Below are 18149 nucleotides of genomic sequence, written 5' to 3'. Positions count from 1 at the left end.
GCCAATAGCTACTTACATTTTTCACAATTTAAATTTGAATTAATTAAAATGAAATACAATGCAGATGCAGTTTCCCAGTCACACTACCCACAATTTAAATGCTCACTAAACACATGTATAGTGGCTACTTTATTTGACAGCATGGGTAGAGAATCTTTCCATCATTGCAGAAAGTACTATTGGATACTATTGGATATTCTTTTCCAGAGAGTTAATCTTTGAGCTGGCCTGTTTATAATGCCTCCCCTCCCCTTTTGCTTTATTTCCAATTTTTGGATATATTTTGTAAACAAAGGGGTCCTTGTAGATATCCTTTTCTACCTTCTTCACCCTTCTTATTTGTAACAGAAAGGGATCTGAAAATAAAGAGTTACGTTAAGTTCAGAAAAAAAAAAATATTTATCTTACTACTAAAGAGTTTAGCTGTGCCCTTGAACCAGTTATGTCCACTGGGTTGAATGAACTATTTGGGGCACATGCAAAAACTAGGAAAAATATTTTATTGTAAGTGTCTATATTTTAAGATTTAAAAACTCTTTGTTTATTGTCTTGGATATCCTCATTCCTTAGATGGAGAGAGGAAAAGTATCAAGAAGTAGTTATTATTTTACAGAATAATTAATCACTTATCATGGCACATCAACCAATTGTCATTGCAGTGTTTTATCATAACGTTACCTATACTTTTGAAATATCCTCTGTGAAAGTTTGGGCAAACTTATGTACTTTGGCCTATGATACTCTATGTGTACCTGTGATTCAGCAATTGTGTGTTTGTGCGTGTTTTTCAGATGTGCAACACATGGCGATTGATTGGCTCACCAGAAATCTCTATTTTGTGGACCATGTCAGTGACCGGATCTTTGTTTGTAATTACAATGGGTCTGTATGTGTCACCCTGATTGATCTGGAGCTTCATAATCCTAAGGCAATAGCAGTTGATCCAACAGCAGGGTAAGTCATGCTTTTTTAGTGTTATATCTGAAATAATTTCCATTAAAAAAAAATGACCAGAGTCTGATGAGAGCTGTGGAATATAAGACTACAAGCTCTTTTTTTTTTCTCTTTTTTTTTTTTTTTGGAATTTTAACAACTGCCTTTCAGGAAGGAAAAAAGGGTGTAATTTACCACACAGAAGCTGAGAAATAGAAATTCTTAACACATCAATATTGCAGGCCTATCCTAAAACACAAACAACCTGCCACCTTCTCATGAATTGCTTTGGAGTCACCAAAGAGCCTCACAACAGTTTCAGGTTAAAAAGAGAAGATTTTGAGTTACTTAGCAGTGGACCTTGTAGTTAGCAAACTTAAAAAATGCTACTTGAAATATATACTATTAACGGACTCACATCTAACACAACATTTAGGATTTATAAAAGGGACATAATATGTGTTCAAGAGTACTACCAAAACCATAAGGTCACCTTGTTAGTTAGACCAGTTTTTTTTTGTTTGTTTTGTTTTGTTTTGTTTTATTTTGTTTTGTTTTGTTTTGTTTTTTCTCTAACTATAATATATGAACTCAATTATTATGGAGTTGCTTAATTCTTCACCAAAATTTATCTTCCTTTTTTTTTTTAACTATTGAATTTTACAAGTCACTTTATTGCTTAAAAGGTCTTATCTGAGCTTTTTATAGCTAAAGTTTCATTAATCTTTCTTAATATTTCACAGTTTATCAAAATTAGGTATAAATGTTTAAATTCCCATCAACTTTGTTCATTTGATAAAAAAATCAATATAGAAATTTTGCTTTAATTTTATAAAGGTTATGCTATTATTAGAGAGGCAATGACAAAAAATGTATAGAGTCCTATAAATTCAGTTCTTTCACCAGTCAGTATTAGAGGATCCTCTTAATACTGGATACTCTCAAATTAATGGCATATTGTGCAACTTTAATTGGAGGAGCTGTTGTTTTTCCAGATGTAATTTGAAAAGTGGAATTTTATCCTTGTTATTGTTTTAATCATTCCCAGAGAGTTCAGGCTGAAATGTTTGATGGAACATATCTTAAACAGCCATAAGCCTCCATTCAATAAATGGGGAAATATTTACTGAAGAAACAGCTGTCATCCATATGTGGACTTTTGTCACTCTTTACTTAAAGTCTGATTGAATATTAAGATGCATCATCACAATGGTTCTGATTTTGACAAGAACAGCTTGCACGTAAGAACTTTGCAAGGAAGGCTGTATAATATAATTCTTGAATGTAGCTCTATTTGTACTTGCAGCAGATGGTTACTTGACTCAATCTAACTGCAGTGATGCTTCAAAAGACATTAGTAAAAGAAGCTGCATTTAATCTTATTTGTGTGGGTTGTTGGATAAGGGTAGTAAGGAAAAAATGGAAATGTACAAATGTGCAAATAACATTCTTTTTGCATTCTGTTTAGAAAGTATATTTGCCTGCATGGTTTTCCCTGCATGTGCTAACTGAATTTCAGGTTAGCCTTTAGACAATCTTGTCTGTCAAAATGTTAAAAAGGGAAGCTTTTGTGTTTCTCTCCTCATTCTACCATTTTTGTCCTTTCCCACTCTTGAAAAACAAAGATCCTGAGACCCTTCTCAAATAGAACTGCCAATCTGAAATATATATGTGAACACCATCTCCCTTGCTGAGCACCACCATGTTTTATGTTCTCAAGTTTCCTATTTCTCCCTGTCATTATGTGAAAGAACCATATTTTGTCATTGTTGTCAAATGAATTAGGAGTAGAAAACCCGACATTGTCTGCATTTATTCTATCCTTTGAGCCTAATAACTTTGTAAATATAACTTTGCCATGTATCATTTATTATAATAAGTTCTTTGAAAATTTTTGTTTCAGTTTGCTGTCTCTCCAGCACATTTTTTTCATAGAGTTGTAGAAAGCCTGTTTGTAGTAGAACACTTTCAAATATATTCTACTTTTTCCTTAATATAAGAAATTTGGCTAGAATTAATGTGATGCTATCTATAGAAGTAAACATAAGTTTTTTTTTCTTTAGTTTACACTGTTAGACTGGAGAGTAATTTGAATAGTATAGGCTAGGACATGACTATAGCAGGTGCACAACCTGCTAAAGGGGAAATGTATGAACAGTGGGACTTCTCCTACCTTTCCCTAATTGTATAGGGTGATATATCTTTTTATTCGTCTGTTATAACTTCAGTTGGGAAATACCAGAATGTATTAAAATCTAACCTGACACTTAGAACTTGACCTTAACAGATATGGAAATACAGGGGGATTTTTCTTACCTCCCCAAATGTTGCATTGAAAAATAGATATATTTTCTTGTTTATACTTTTAACTTCGCTTTCTCAACCTCCTCTTCCCTTTTTATCTAAGGGCTATTATAGTATTAACACGTTATCTCTATTAAATTAAAGTGTTGCTATTGTTCTTCATGGGTGAATATAAATTACTGATTTTCTCTGGACTCTGAATATGACTTGCACAAGGCTCCAATCCAAATCTGGCAGAAAGAGATTGCTTATAAACCTTGTTTGTTCATTCTGTTGCTTTTTGATATGTTTGTATTGACTCGTGAATTCAGACTGATTTATTTTGAGATGTTTCTTGAGATTTTCTTCTTCCTTTAAAATTTTAGCAATGATTTCTTCCAATGGTTCCTTGAAGAAATGTTCAAAAAATGTTTGATAGATTGGAAGGTAGCATAGAGATCCAACATCAATAATAGCGTTTCTGGAAGCAGTTATTAGGGCTCTGCTTGTTTAATGGTTAAGAGCTTAATGCTGGAGTCCCTCTCCCTGAGATAAAAATTTGGCTCCACCAGTTACTAGCTGTGTGATGCTGGATGACTCTTTGTTCCTTATTTTCCCATCTTAAAAATATGAATAATGATAATACTACCATAAAGTGCTGTTGTGAGGATTAAATTAAGTAAAACGTATAAAACATTTTAACACTTCTGAGTTGTGGAGTATGTGACGTTCTTTTTTCCATGTTGCCTCAGAAATAACTATTAATATGTCAAGAATTATGATACTATTATGAAAAATGTTGTATAGCTGGGGAATAAAGATGAACTATATACAGGAAGTTGGTAGCGAAAGTACAGAGTAACTGTATATAGGAAAAGTATCAGAGGAAACATTATTTTAATAACTCATTTTGTGTAAGATTGTTTTTGATTACCTTCAAGGTATTTCAAAAGATAAAGATAGGAATAAATTCCTTTCATAGTTACCTTTGTAGTTAACCTGTATTTTTGAAGATGACATTATTTCAATAATAAACCATGTAGTATTTGTGGTCTAATGAAAGTTGGAGTGGAGCTAGTTCACATTTTTTGTTTCTAAGGCATGGCCCTAAGCTTCCTCTTAAAATTATCACATTAAACTTGAGATAAGAATTCATTTTACCATGAATTATTGAAACAATATTGAAAAAGAGGGATCAATTAATCCTAAGCATCGTAATTATTAGAAAAACTATAACATTTAAGAACTGTTTTAGTGATAGTATTGAAGTTGTAATTGAAAATTTGGGAAACATATATTTTGGGGTACTTGAAGTACCATGTATAGTACCCAAACTCAATAGACTTATATGAGATGGCTAAATTAAGGGAGATAGGGAAATCTCCCATGGCATGTTCAACAGCAGAAATTGAATATTTTCCAAGTACAGTATATACTGGTTTTGTGTGGAGGTTAGACTTTTGACTTATAAAGAGTGAATGGCCTGAGGTGACTATGATAAAAAGTAGAGCTAGTGAATTAACCAATTTGTAAATATCTTTTTGTTACAATTGCTAGAAAAGAGGCAGCTTGGACATGGAATTGTTAAACCATCTCTGACAAATGGATGTCCCGACTTGTTCATGAGACTTGCTCTTGAGTTTGGCGGCAGAGGGGCAGAAGGAAGGATAGAGGGAGGGATGTATGCAGGTGTGTTCGTATTTACATTGTGATGATAACCACCGATGTGTGAGCGTCTGTTGGCTTTACTATCGAAATACACAAGTATTTCCGTGGAAATTTGCCTCGTTAATATTTTAAAAGTGTAGATCATAATGAATTCTCTTAGAATACTTTGTGTACTCTGTTGCTTTATGTCTCATTTTTAATTGAACATGAAGGGAATGCAGTATTTTAATTGTAACTCTGCCAATACCTTTATCATAGAGGCCTGTTGCCGTTTTTATCCTTTATGAAATTTTTGTCGCCAAGAAAGGCAAGATTACATTTTTTTTCTTCCAGATTGAGTTGGTGTAGTGTGTTCTTGGTTATCAAAATACTCATATAGTTTTGGGATTTTGAAATAGTAAATATTCATACGTGTGGAAAAGCTTGATACATAACTATACAATCTTAATTACATAAAAATGGAAGCTTAGTTGTGTAGATACACACAGGACCTAGAAGGACACATCAAACCAAACTGCTTGTGATTATGACTTTGTCTTGTGTTTTCACTTTCTTACTATATGCACATGTTAACTTTCAAAAAAATAAATGTTATTTCTAAAACCTAAAAAAAAAAAAAAAAAAAAAAGAGTGAATGGCAGTGACCTGTAGGATTTATTTGTGAATATGTGACTCCGTGTCATTATTGAGGGTAAAGAGTACTGTCTATATTCTCTACAAGAGCAGGCCATCTTCCCGGAGGCAGAGGAGTAAAGCTCAAGTCTCAGAAGTTGAATTCATGCAGAAGTGATTGACAGTATTTATAGTTAATAAACCCTTTTCCCTCACCCACCTGGTCCCCACTGTTGGTGAAACTAATCATGGCTGAGGAGGTAAAGATTGAATCAAAGTTAATACTCATCAGGGAACAGGGCTGACTAATGAAATTCTAATCTGAGATGCTGTGTGCATGTGGGAAGCTAGACAATGAAGTAAGTTTGCCTGTGCCCTTCTTTGTAACAAGAAGATCCTATAGGTAAATATCAGGTTTCTCACTCCGGTTATGTGGTTCCTGGAACCAGTCCAGTTTCCAAGTTAGAGCCTGTATTCACTATTCACTTGCAATAGGACATAAGAATTGTTGTAGACCTTTGGCTATAAAATTCCCTCAGACTACACTGTGAGCAAATAAAACCTTCAGGTTGCAACCCCACAGTTAACCACTACCTATTGATTTGACGATTGAGATGGTTCTGTAGTTGTTATGGGTTTGAACATTAAGAATCATGTGAAGACATACCCCTGTGTATTTTTTTTTCTCCTCATAGAAGTGTCAATCTTGAAGGGCCATGTGTTCTTCTTTAATTCATGACTTTCGCTAATCACTTGAAATTCATATTCACACTTTGATACGTTATAAATTGTGAGTCTTGACTTTTTAAGTAAGAACTGCCCTTTACACAGACACCCAGAAATAATCTATCTATCTACCTATCTATCTATCTATCTATCTATCTATCTATCTATCTATCTATCTATTGGTAGAAATATGATTGATAGATAGATAGATAGATAGATAGATAATCTCCTACCCTCCCTCACCACTTCAATATAGTCATATGACAAGTTTCTACAATCAGATACATCTCCCCAGTGTTCAAAGAGAGATATCTTTCTTGTAGTCAATGTAAATGTAGTCTCCCTCAAAATCTTCTTGCATATTCTTCTTTCTTTTTTGAATTTTTATGAGTTTAGTTGAGCCCAGCTGACAACATATTCTGGGGAGCTAGATCTCAAATGCTCCTGAGAATAACAGATCTGCAGCTTCTTTTATGTATTAGATATTAAGGTGAGGATGTAAGAAAGATGACATGAAGGTGGGAATTGAATTACACAATAGTTAACAAGCCTACGTGCTCTCTTGAATATGACTACTGCTTATTTCAAAGGTGTTTTAACCTAAATGAACAGAAACAATGGACAGGGCTGACTTAAGACAAAGAGAAATCTTTTAATAATGAAGTTATAGGCCTGAGGTGTGACTACCCACCAGGACTTGCCCAGTTAGGAATTTATGATTAGGTCACACTATGAGGTTACTTTCCATAGAATACCCCACACACACTTTTTTTTTTTTTCCATCCACAGTTCCCCTTTTTGGTCATAAATCAATCCAAAGCCTGTATTCACAACCAACCTTTAGATTGGATCGTGTGGTTTCACAGCCCTAGGAAGGCTCATTCTTAGGAAGTCTCAGTATCAAAGGCATCTTGTTGACCATTGGGGATGGGGCAATGCCATAACAACAGGATCTGAGTTGAGGCCAAAGTTTTCCCAAAAAGGGAAGGGTAGGTAAATGGAAGGCAGCCAGGTCTTCTGGCTTTCATTGTGACAAAAATGTTCTGGATCATCTCTATCCTGTAAACTATCATGATCCAAGTTTTGCCTTTTGTCTCATTTTTCTGTATTTGACATCTAGTATGACATTTATGTAAGCCATGAAAAGATTATTCACAGTTATACATGTTCAGTAGTCATAAATAGTTGGACTATATAAAAAAAAAAAACAAAACAAAACTAGTATAAGTATTATGATGACAAATATCATTCCCAGACAGGTAAAGACAACCAAACAAAATGTATTCTGAGTTCACCATCAACCCGTAGGTGTACAGATCTCATCAATGTATTGGGATAGCTGTCTACCTCCAATGTTTATGGCTTCTTGTCCTCTTACATGTCCTTAGACAGTGGTAAATGTCCATTCATGGTTAGGCGCTTGATAATATCCTGTCTAATGATGTTGGATAGTGTCTTTTATATGATGTCCTTTACAATAAACAAAATCTCCAGGTGATAATCAATGATCTTTAGAGTCTTTGTCTTCTGTGAGCTTGGTGTGAAAGGAAGCTATTACCAATTTCACATTTTCTTGAAGTGACGCTATCAAACCTTGGCAATAGTGTAAGATGTCTCCTTTCAATAATGTCTTCTTATAAATTCCATCACCTAAATCCATCTTAAATGCACTGTGATGGATGAAGGAATGCAAACAATGAAAAATGGGAAGAGAGGGAGCAGGGAAGAACGAAGCAGCTGTCTTAGGTTTCCCATAGTCCTGAAAATTTGTTTAATTTAGAGCATTGTTTATGCATACAACACACCCTAGGACTTTTACATCACTTATTTTATAATAATTCCCATGCAATTTAATATTTAAAAAAAATCTTTTGAAGTGTTCCAGGGCCCTTCTGGAACAATGCAGTTATTCCTACATATATTAAGATTTTAACCCCTAAAACCTCAAATTCTAATGAAAACTAAGTAAGGAATTAATATTTTGTAGCTTGTATATTTTATAACATCCAGAAATATTTTTTATAGATGTCAAAGTCCATTATTAACATGGACTTATTTTTTGTAAAACCCAGGCAAAATAAAGATATGTGTTTTACTTAAACCAGTAAACTTAAGCTAGCTTTCATTTTCCCTGTTTCACCAAAAATAAGATCTAGCTGGATAGTCAGCTCTAATGCACCTTTTGGAGCAAAAATTAATATAAGTCTGGGTCTTCTATTGTATTATATTATTTGAGACCCCAGTCCTTTATATTATATTATATTATATTATATTATATTATATTATATTATATTATATTGTATTACATTACACTACATTACATTACGTTACATTATATTACATTTTATTATAGTACTTTACATTATATTATATAAGACCTGGTCTTAATTTACTATAAGAAAATTTTTATTTTACTTTACTTATAGTAAAATAAGACCAGGTCTTATATTAATTTTTGCTCCGAAAGATGCATTAGAGCTGATTGTTTGGCTAGGTCTTATTTTGGGGGAAACGCTGTACTAAGGATGAGTCCTAGATCACATGAAACTGAAAAGCATTTTAATTAGCTTCTATGCTTTCGAGAATTTTAGAATACCCAATCCTTATAAGAACTTGCCTTTAAATTAATTTTAATAATATCATCCAGAAGTAGACATTATCTCACATTTACAACATGCATATATAGACACACATAGACAGACACAAGTAGAGACCATTAAGCAGTGAGAAAAACTTACTAGTTTATAAAAGAACAATTGGATCCAAATCTTGCTCTGGACGCATTTACAATTTATATCTTTCCTTGACAAGTCAAGTTCCAAATGACTTTCTCTCTGTTAAAATAAGGACCGCCATTTTTAATACCTCAAAGAATTGGGTTGATGCCTAAATGACATCATAGGTTGACATCTATTTATCTAAATCCTTTTTTTTTTTGAAACTTGGAGAGACCAATTAAATATGCTTTCCATCCATTCTGCCTAATTTTATACATAGCTCTTTCTAATTATGCACACAAAAGATGAATTGAGAAGTATGAAAGTATCCCTATTTTGGACATCTTAGTATTAATGTGATTTTGACTGTCATGGGGTTTATTGGCTTTAGAGGAACAATTTCCTATGTTAATTTTGAGATCTGTAGAATCTGAACATACTTCTAGGGAAAACCATCCGTTAGGTGCCTGTCTCCAGATGAACCATATATGATTGATAGCTCTACAGGACTGTTTTGCATCCCAGAGGAAATTTTTCTTCAGGCAAGTACACAAAGATTCTTAGTCAACTAAGAATATCTGAGCAAAGGCCATCAAGAACTTTCCAGATGTCGCCAGAACTGTAATGCTTTCCAAGAACAGGCCCCCTTTTTAGGGTGTACCTATTCCAGGGTGCCCTGTCCTTCTCGGGGTTCCTGCTGGTTTCTGTGGTATTGGCTATGTTACTACAGTTACTACAGTGGATCCATCACTCCCACTCCAGATTTGTGGTTCTAAACAACCGTCATCACCCCATTGGCTCTTCAGGTTGAGGAAGCAAGATTTTATTGTTTGTGTGGGTTTTTTTTTGTTTGTTTTCTTTCTTCCAGAGCTAAGAAAACTTCAGTCTCTCATTTCACTAGAAACTATTTTGTTTAGATTCTCAGTAATCAATCCAATTAAAAGCCAAAATTTAAAGCAAAAGGGATTTTTCTTCCTTTCCCTCAGTTATCTCAACCCTTAGCCACCTTGAGGATTTTTTAAGAACAGCTCAAACAAATTCGTGGCCTGCTACTTAAAGCAAAGAGACCTAGAGTTCTGAGAACAACTTGCCGAAGTTCACCGGATATGAAGTGAGGAGGCGGTTGGGTACAATGGACCCTTGCTTGTACCGAGCACCGGGTCCGGGTCCACAGGATGGTCCTAGGTGGTCTTCTTCAGAATCCTGCCATACTGCACCAAGAAAATGTCCCTATAAGGAATGTGCAAACTGTAGAGAATTTTTATAAAAGTTTATTTGAGCTAAACTGACAACATATGCATATGCCAGAGAGCAAGATCTCAAATGCTCCCACATATCCTTCTTCATTAGAAGAAAACTCAGAGAGAAACGGAGACATTTCAATAGCTCCAATAATTATTCTTTTGCTGTATTTCCTTTTTAGGCATCTTGAACTTAAAAATTTCTTAAAAACAACAAAAGTCTGAACAAATGAATTGCTAAATGTATATTTTGGGTTATTAGCATATCTTTTAAACAATCTCAGTCCTACACCTAGCAGTAGTGCTTAGGTGGGATGACCTCTGCATTCAACTGTACGAAAGAGAGTCCCAAGTTGTCCATTCTCCTTACACTCAATGAGTGATTAATGCAGTACAATGATAACATCTCTAGTCTTATAAATAAATGTGTAAGAATTATTCCAAAAAAATTCTAATGTGTTTTCTTACCAATGAGAAACTCAAGTGTCTATCATTTGAACTTAAATATATTTCTATCTTTTTATCTCTCTATAATCTGTCTAAATATCTCTATGCTTATTTCCTATTTTAGACTACTACTACCTTCTCTTAGTGAGTCTAACATCTTGGATGGCATTTGGGTTCATAGAGAATTACCTAAGCAATGGACATCTACTTATCTTAGGCCAATATACTAAGCACATCGGGAGAGTCACTACCTGACATTTTTCAATCTAAAGTTCCTTTTAGGAGTTGCTGATGTGAATAGACGAGACAATGGGGATATGCAAGTATGTGTTTCATGATAGGTACTATTTTTACTGAAGTTAGTACTTTAAAGGCTCACTCAAGAGTATGAATCCATAGTAGCTATCTTATATATGATTCAAATTATTCTCATTAATTAATTTTGTTTAGGTTCAACCTCTTTCCAAATTCCTCTTAGCTTTTTGCATGTGGAGATCCGTGCATGGCATTATCGTTAATTACTGTCTCTTTCTTACAAATAATTTTTCCATTATGTTGTAATTAGTGGGGATATGGAAGAGCAACTGGGAGTGGTTTATGTTCAGTTCAGGCTTTATTGGAAACAACCCAAACTATTTCAATTGCCAGTTTGTTCTTGACTCATATCATTCATAAACCAAAAACAATGCAAAGTATTCAATATCTTGATTTGTTCTCTTTGTTGTTCTGTCTCTTTTTCACTCTATAATTGTTTTAATATTTACTAAGTTGTTCTCTAAATTACTGAGTTCACAGTTCAATTTTAGAATTATATTCAGTGTCTTCCCAACCTTCCAACCACTTATTTTAAAAGAAGTATCTTCTCTGAATTATCACTCTGGTTAATCCTGTCCACTCAGATAAAAATAACAGAAAAACAGCTATATATCTTAAATTCTAAAGGAATTTATGATTTCAGTTAAAAATCTGGGTTGGTTATTTTATTGGCTCAACAATATTATTAAAAAACATGGGTTCCTTTCACTTCTTTGTTCTGAGATGCTAACTTTAATGTAATCTTTTCAGGCTAATTCCTCTGTGATCATAAAAAGAATTCTGACATTCCAGAGATCCTGTATAGAAATATGGAATTTAGTTAAAAAACAGTATTGTTTCTTGGGTGTAGAAGAGCTCACAAACTAGACATTTCCTCATGTCTTCTTGATTAGAACTACGGTACATGGTCACCTCCATTCTTGTAGGATAGTCCATTCTTACGTGTATTCCTTTGTCTTTTATTTTTCTTTCCATTCACCGATCAGTCTCTTTTCCCTTAGCTAAAATTATTTGGAATTTGGATTAATACTTTTTTGCAATGTTTAATTCCCTCTTTTAGGAGAACACCAACATTTCCATTTAGCCATAATCATTAAAACTCACTCTAAGGAATATTTTACTTAACTCTTTTCAAGGCAAATTGCAGTTCATTTGTTTGTTTGATTGGTTTTCTGTAGCATTTTCTACAATACTGAGAAGACACTTGGGTGGGGCACTCTGGATAGCATTGCTAGTATCCCTTTTTTAAATCTTTAAACACATTGTTTAAGAAACTAGCAGGAACTTTCATTCTATCACATTCTCCAACACTTTTAGAAGCTATGTGAGTATTTCTAAGCCACTGGGGTAATTTTAGGTAAAGTACTGTTCCCCTTATAAAATGATTCTCAAGTAGCATGAAAGCTTTTTTTTACTTACTGCCAGAGAATAGTTTGTATATTGGAAGAATCTGTGCCATAGCTGGAAAAAAACGATTTATATTTTCAATTAGTTTAAAATTATTTTGATTTTTTTTTCATTCAGATCTATTAAAATAGGAAGTAGACAGGACTGATACATTTTTTGGAAATATATGGGCAACTTTACAGTATCACACAGGTTTGACCAGGGCATCATGATAATGGTATGATCCATACTCCCACAGAGCTTGGAGTATATTAGAATTATATGTCAAATATCAAATATTAAAATCAGAAAATATGGTTATCACAGTTTACAAGAAAAACACATTCTAAACAACAAACACAATGCTAATCAGTAATTTGTTTGGAATTTCTGAGGTAAATAATGAATCAGACACAAACAGTTATTTTTGAAAACTAAGAAAACATTGCTTTGTAAACACTACAAAGGAAAAGACAAAAGGTAAAAATAATAAAATAAGTACTTGATATCATTCCCCTTGTTTTTTATCACTCTTTAACATGTGAACATAAATTTAGGATTTTACAATAGGCCATATAATCATATTAAACCAAAAACAAACAAGCAAAAAAAAAAAAAGAAGTAAAAAACAACAGTCATATTTTACACTGATTTATACTTCACTCTGCTTCACTGCTGAGCCTTGCAGGATATTAAAACAGAATTTCTATTTTCCCTTCAGCCAGATTTTAACTGGTTTGACTTGGAAGAATCTGACCTGGCTTTATGTTTAAGGTGGATGTTTTCCAATATCAAGTGTTTTTTTACTAAAGATTTTTTTTTAAATCTTTCGAAGGGAAAAGACAGATGTCGAGGTGTTTGGTCTTCTTTCAGTTTTAGTTAGATGGTTGTCTTTGTAAGCATTTGTAAAAATTGTGCTTAGGCAGGAGACATCACACTTCCCAATTTCAAGCTATACTATAAAGCTGTATTAATTAAAACAGCATGGTACTGGCACAAAAACAGACAAATAGGCCAATGGAACAGAATTGAGAGCCCAGACATAAATGCAAGCATGTAGAGTCCACTAATATTTGTCAAAGAAGCCAAGAATAGTCAATGGAGAAAAGATATTCTCTTCAATAATTTGTGCTGGGGAAATTGGATATTCACATATAAAAGAATGAAACTTGACCCATGTCTTATACTACTCATAAAAATTAACTGAAAGTAGATTAAAGTTGTAAATGTAAGGTCACTAACCTTGAAACCTAGTAGAAAACATAAGAATAAAGCTCTTTAACATGGGTCTTGCTAATGAATTATTGGATATGGCACCTAAAGCACAAGCAATAAAAAAATAGATAGATGATAGACAGATAGATAGATAGATAGATAGATAGATAGATAGATAGATAGATAGATACATTGGACTACATCAAATTAAACTTTCTCATAGCAAAAGCAAGCATCAACACAGTGAAAAGACAACCTATGGAATAGGAGAAAAAGTATTTACAAGCCATGTAACTGATAAGGTTTAATATCCAAAATATATAAAGAATTCATACAACTCAATAGTAAAATCAATCAATCAATCAATCGATACCCCATTAAAAATGGACAAATAACATGAATAGACAATTCTCAAAAGATGATATATGAAAGGCTAACAGGTACATGAAAAGATGCTCAACATCATTACTCATTAGAATGGCCATCATAGGATAAGCAATAAAGATAAGCAATAATACAGGCTGGTTTGGATGTGGTAGAAAGGGAACACTTGTGCAGTGTTGGTAGAATTGTAAATCGGTACAACCACTGTGAAAAAATGTATGGAAGTACCTTGAAAAATTAAAAATAAAATTACCATATGATCCAGCAATTCCACTTCTGGGAATATATCCAAAGAAAATGAAAACACAAACTCACAAAGGTATCTGCACCCACATATTTATAGAACATTATGTATAATAGCCATGACATGGAAACAACCTAAGTATCCATCAATGGACGAATGGATAAGGAAGTTGTTGTATATTTATATATAATGAAATATTATTCAGACATAAAAGAGGTGGAAATCTTACCATTTCTGACAACATGGATGGACTTTGAAGTCATTATGCTAAGTGAAAAAGTCAGAAAGAGAAAGACAATACTGTGTATTTTCACTTATATGTAGATCTTAAAAATAATAACAATAACTAATAGAAAAAGAGGTCAGATCTCTTTTTCTGATTACCAGAAGTGGAGACAGATTATCACTGCCTTCAAGGATGACAAACCCAAAGGGCAGACTCAGCAGGCCCCAGAGCCCTGCTAAAGCAAATCCTGCTCTGTAGAGTGAGCCCCTGCACACGAGATCCTCCATTGTAGACACAGCTAGTTCTCAAACCAATTCGCCAAAGCTCAGTCCCTTCCATTGATGTGAAACACTAACCGAGGCTCAATTATTAGGTTGGTACAAAAGTAATTGCAGTTTAAAAGGTTAAAAATAATTGCAAAAACCACAATCACTTTTGTACCAACTTAATACAACAGGAGGGAGTGCACCTACAACCCATAAAAGGGACACACCTGGAGTACCCAGGTTTGGTGAACAGGGTGACTAGGCCTCACAGGACACCTAATATTAAGGCCACTCTACTAAGACTGGCAGGCATAGAAATCCTACCTAATACTTAGAAACAAACACAGGGAGGGAGCCAAAATGGAGAAACAAAGAAATGTGTCCCAAATAAAAGAACAGGACGAAGCTCCAGAAAAAGAACTAAATAAAATAGAGACAAGCAAATACAGAGTTAAAAACTCTGATTATAAGGATGCTCAGTGATTTCAAGGACAACTTCAACAAAGAAATAGGAAATATAAAAGTTGAGACAGAAAAAAAAAGGAATATGTCAGAAATAAAGAATAAATGAAATGAAGAATACATTAGAGGGAATCAACAGTTGATCGGATGAAACATAGGATCAAATCATCAATTTAGAAGATAAGGTAGCAGCATAATACACCCAAATAGAACATAAAAAAGAAAAAGAATCCAAAACCATGAGGATAGTTTAGGGGATGCTGGAACAACAGCAGGCATACAACATTCACATCACACGGGTTCCACAAGGAGAAGAGAGAGAGAGCAAGAAATGAAAAACTTATTTGAAGAAATGATGGAAAACTTTCCTAACCTGGTGAAGAAAAGACACCTAAAAGCCCAACAAGCACAAAGAGTCGCAAACAAGATGAACCCAAAGCGGCCCACACCAAGACAAATCATAATTAAGATGCCAAAGGTTAAAGACAAAGAATCTTAAAATCAGCAGGAGAAAAGCAGTTAGTTAGTTATCTACAAGGGAGCTCCCATGAGACTATCAGATAAATTCTCCACAGAAACTATGCAGGACAGAAGGGATTGGCATGAAATATTTAAAGTGATAAAAAGCAGGACCTACAATCAAGACTATTCTATGTAGCAAAATTATCGTTTAGAATTTAAGGAACGATAAAGAGCTTCCCAGATAAGAAAAAGCTAATGGAGTTAATCACCACCAAACCAGAATTACAAGGAACCTTAGAGGGATTTCTCTAAGACAAAAATAAATAAACAAACAAACAAATAAATAAATAAATAACATGAATATATAACATTAATAATAAAATGGAAATAACTACATATCTATAACAATTACTTTCAATGTAAATGGATTAAATGCCCCGATCAAAAGATAGGATGGTTGAATGGATAAGAAAATAAGACACTTACATATGCTGCCTACAAGATCAAAAGACACACACAGACTGAAAGTGAAGGGATGAGAAAAAGATATTTTATTAAAATGGAAACAGAAAACAAAAAAATCTGCAGTAGCTTATACTTATACCAGCCAATATAGACTTTAAAACTAAGGTTATAAAAACAAAGAAGGGCCCAATAACTTCACTTGTGGTTACTTATCCAAAGAAACACAAAACACTGCTTTAAGGGGATGTATACATCGTTCACATTGGATATGGGATATGTTCATTGCAGCAATGTTTACAGAGTCTAAGATGTGGAGGCAGCCTGTGTGTCCATTGATGGATGAATGGATAAAGAGGAGATGGTGCATATATATAATGAAATATCGCTTGGCCATGGATGGGGATGGGTTCTCACCATCTGAGGTGATATGGTTGTACCTGGTGGAATTGTGCAAAGTGGAATATGTCAGATAAAGACAGATTTAAGGTGATTTCACTTATATGTGGAATCTAAAGAATGAAATAAACAAACAAAAAAAAGAAACAAACTCGATATAGAGAAGATTTTGGTGGTTGCCAGAAGGGAGGAGGATTGGGACAGGGTGAAAAAGGTGAAGAGATTAAGAAGTACAGATTAGTAGCTATAAAGTATTCATGGGGATGTAAAGCAAAGCGTAGGGAATATAGTCAATAATACGGTAATAACTATGTACAGTGCTAGATGCGTGCTAGACTAGTCAGGGGGATCATTTCTTAAATTATATAAATGTCTAACCTCAATATTGTACTCCTGAAATTAGTATAAAATAATATTGAATGTCAACTGTAATTGAAAAATTAAAATGTTGGGTAAGGTTGCAGGTGAACAGAGGGTCAAATTTCCAGGTATAAAACAAGTCCTGAGGATGTAATGTACAGCATGGGAACTATAATCAATAATATTGTGATAGCGTACTATGGTGTCAGATGGTTGATGGACTTATGGTGATCATATCTTTAGGTACATAAATGGGGAATAACTATGGTGTACACCTGAAACTAATGTAATATTGTACATTAGCTATATTTCAATGAAAACCTAAAAACCTAAAAAAAAAAAGAAAAAAGTAAAAAGAAAACCTGCCAGGTAAGTAAAGTGAAGACCTTCTACCATGGTGGTTTGGAAGTCACTTATCTAGATGTTTCTTTTCCTTGCACTGTTTTCCATTTTCCATTGTTGTCCCATTACCTATGCTTTCACTGGGCAGTTCTTTCTAGTCTGTTCTCAATACTACATCTGAAGTTGGCAATGTGGAATATCCTCATTGATTGACATATAGAAGGCTCTGTATGTTTCAGACTGTTGCTTGCTCCTTTAACATGGTTTTAATGTTTAAAGAGACAAAGGATTTTGTAAGCTAAGTTCATGTCTTTTGTGATTATGAATTCCCTTGAAAAGTGATAGATTTCTTTGCTTCCCATTAACTCAATATTACAATAACAACACTCAAAGTTATATTTTAGAAATAGTGATCATACCCAATTTCTTTCTTTCTGCCTCACTCTCTTGGTTTTCCCTTTTATTCTATTAGTGTTCTTTGAGAACTTGGAAAAAGTAATTTAGTGCAAACACCGTTTGTCTAAAGGCAAAATTCCTCTGTCTAATCAGAAAGTCTTAATTGGCTTTTGTTGCTCAAAGCCATTTTCAATATTTTTTTCTTACTATTCAAGTCCGAGAAGCAATTGGCTTTTCTAATACTTGGAGCCACCAGTTGTGGATTCATTCTATTCCCTTTTACTTTTTGCGATCACCCAACCAATTCTAATCTACTTTATTTATTTATTTATTTATTTATTTATTTATTTATTTATTTATTTATTTTGGGGGGTAACATCTTGCCAAAATAAGCATGTAGTAACAAACACAACTACTAATATTATACTTTTCAACTTTTCTTAAATCCACAAGCTCAATAAGCACTTTTTTTGTTTTTGTTTTCTCTCAACATACTTTTCCAAGATATAGCAAATGACATTTTCATCAAACACTTTTAATTTTGAACAATAGATATTTTGCTGTTTCCATCTAACCATTAAGCCAATGTTATATTTCTAGGTT

At 33.7% G+C, this 18149-nt stretch overlaps 1 protein-coding gene across 7 annotated transcripts in view; it reads left to right on the top strand.

The window, feature by feature from the left end:
• Positions 1–18149, top strand: part of LRP1B (LDL receptor related protein 1B) — a 1877633-nt gene that overhangs the window by 913784 nt on the left and 945700 nt on the right. For all 7 annotated transcript variants that reach the window (XM_081051911.1, XM_081051912.1, XM_081051910.1 and 4 more), the window contains exon 7: positions 792–954. In XM_081051911.1, coding sequence (XP_080908037.1) covers positions 792–954 — 163 coding nt within the window. The remainder of the gene's footprint in view (positions 1–791; positions 955–18149) is intronic.

Source organism: Rhinolophus hipposideros, assembly GCF_964194185.1.
Source record: "Rhinolophus hipposideros genome assembly, chromosome: 6".
Classification (NCBI taxonomy): Eukaryota; Metazoa; Chordata; class Mammalia; order Chiroptera; family Rhinolophidae; genus Rhinolophus; species Rhinolophus hipposideros.
The sequence above is the reverse complement of the archived record's forward strand: the minus strand, read 5'-3'. Positions and strand labels throughout refer to the sequence as shown.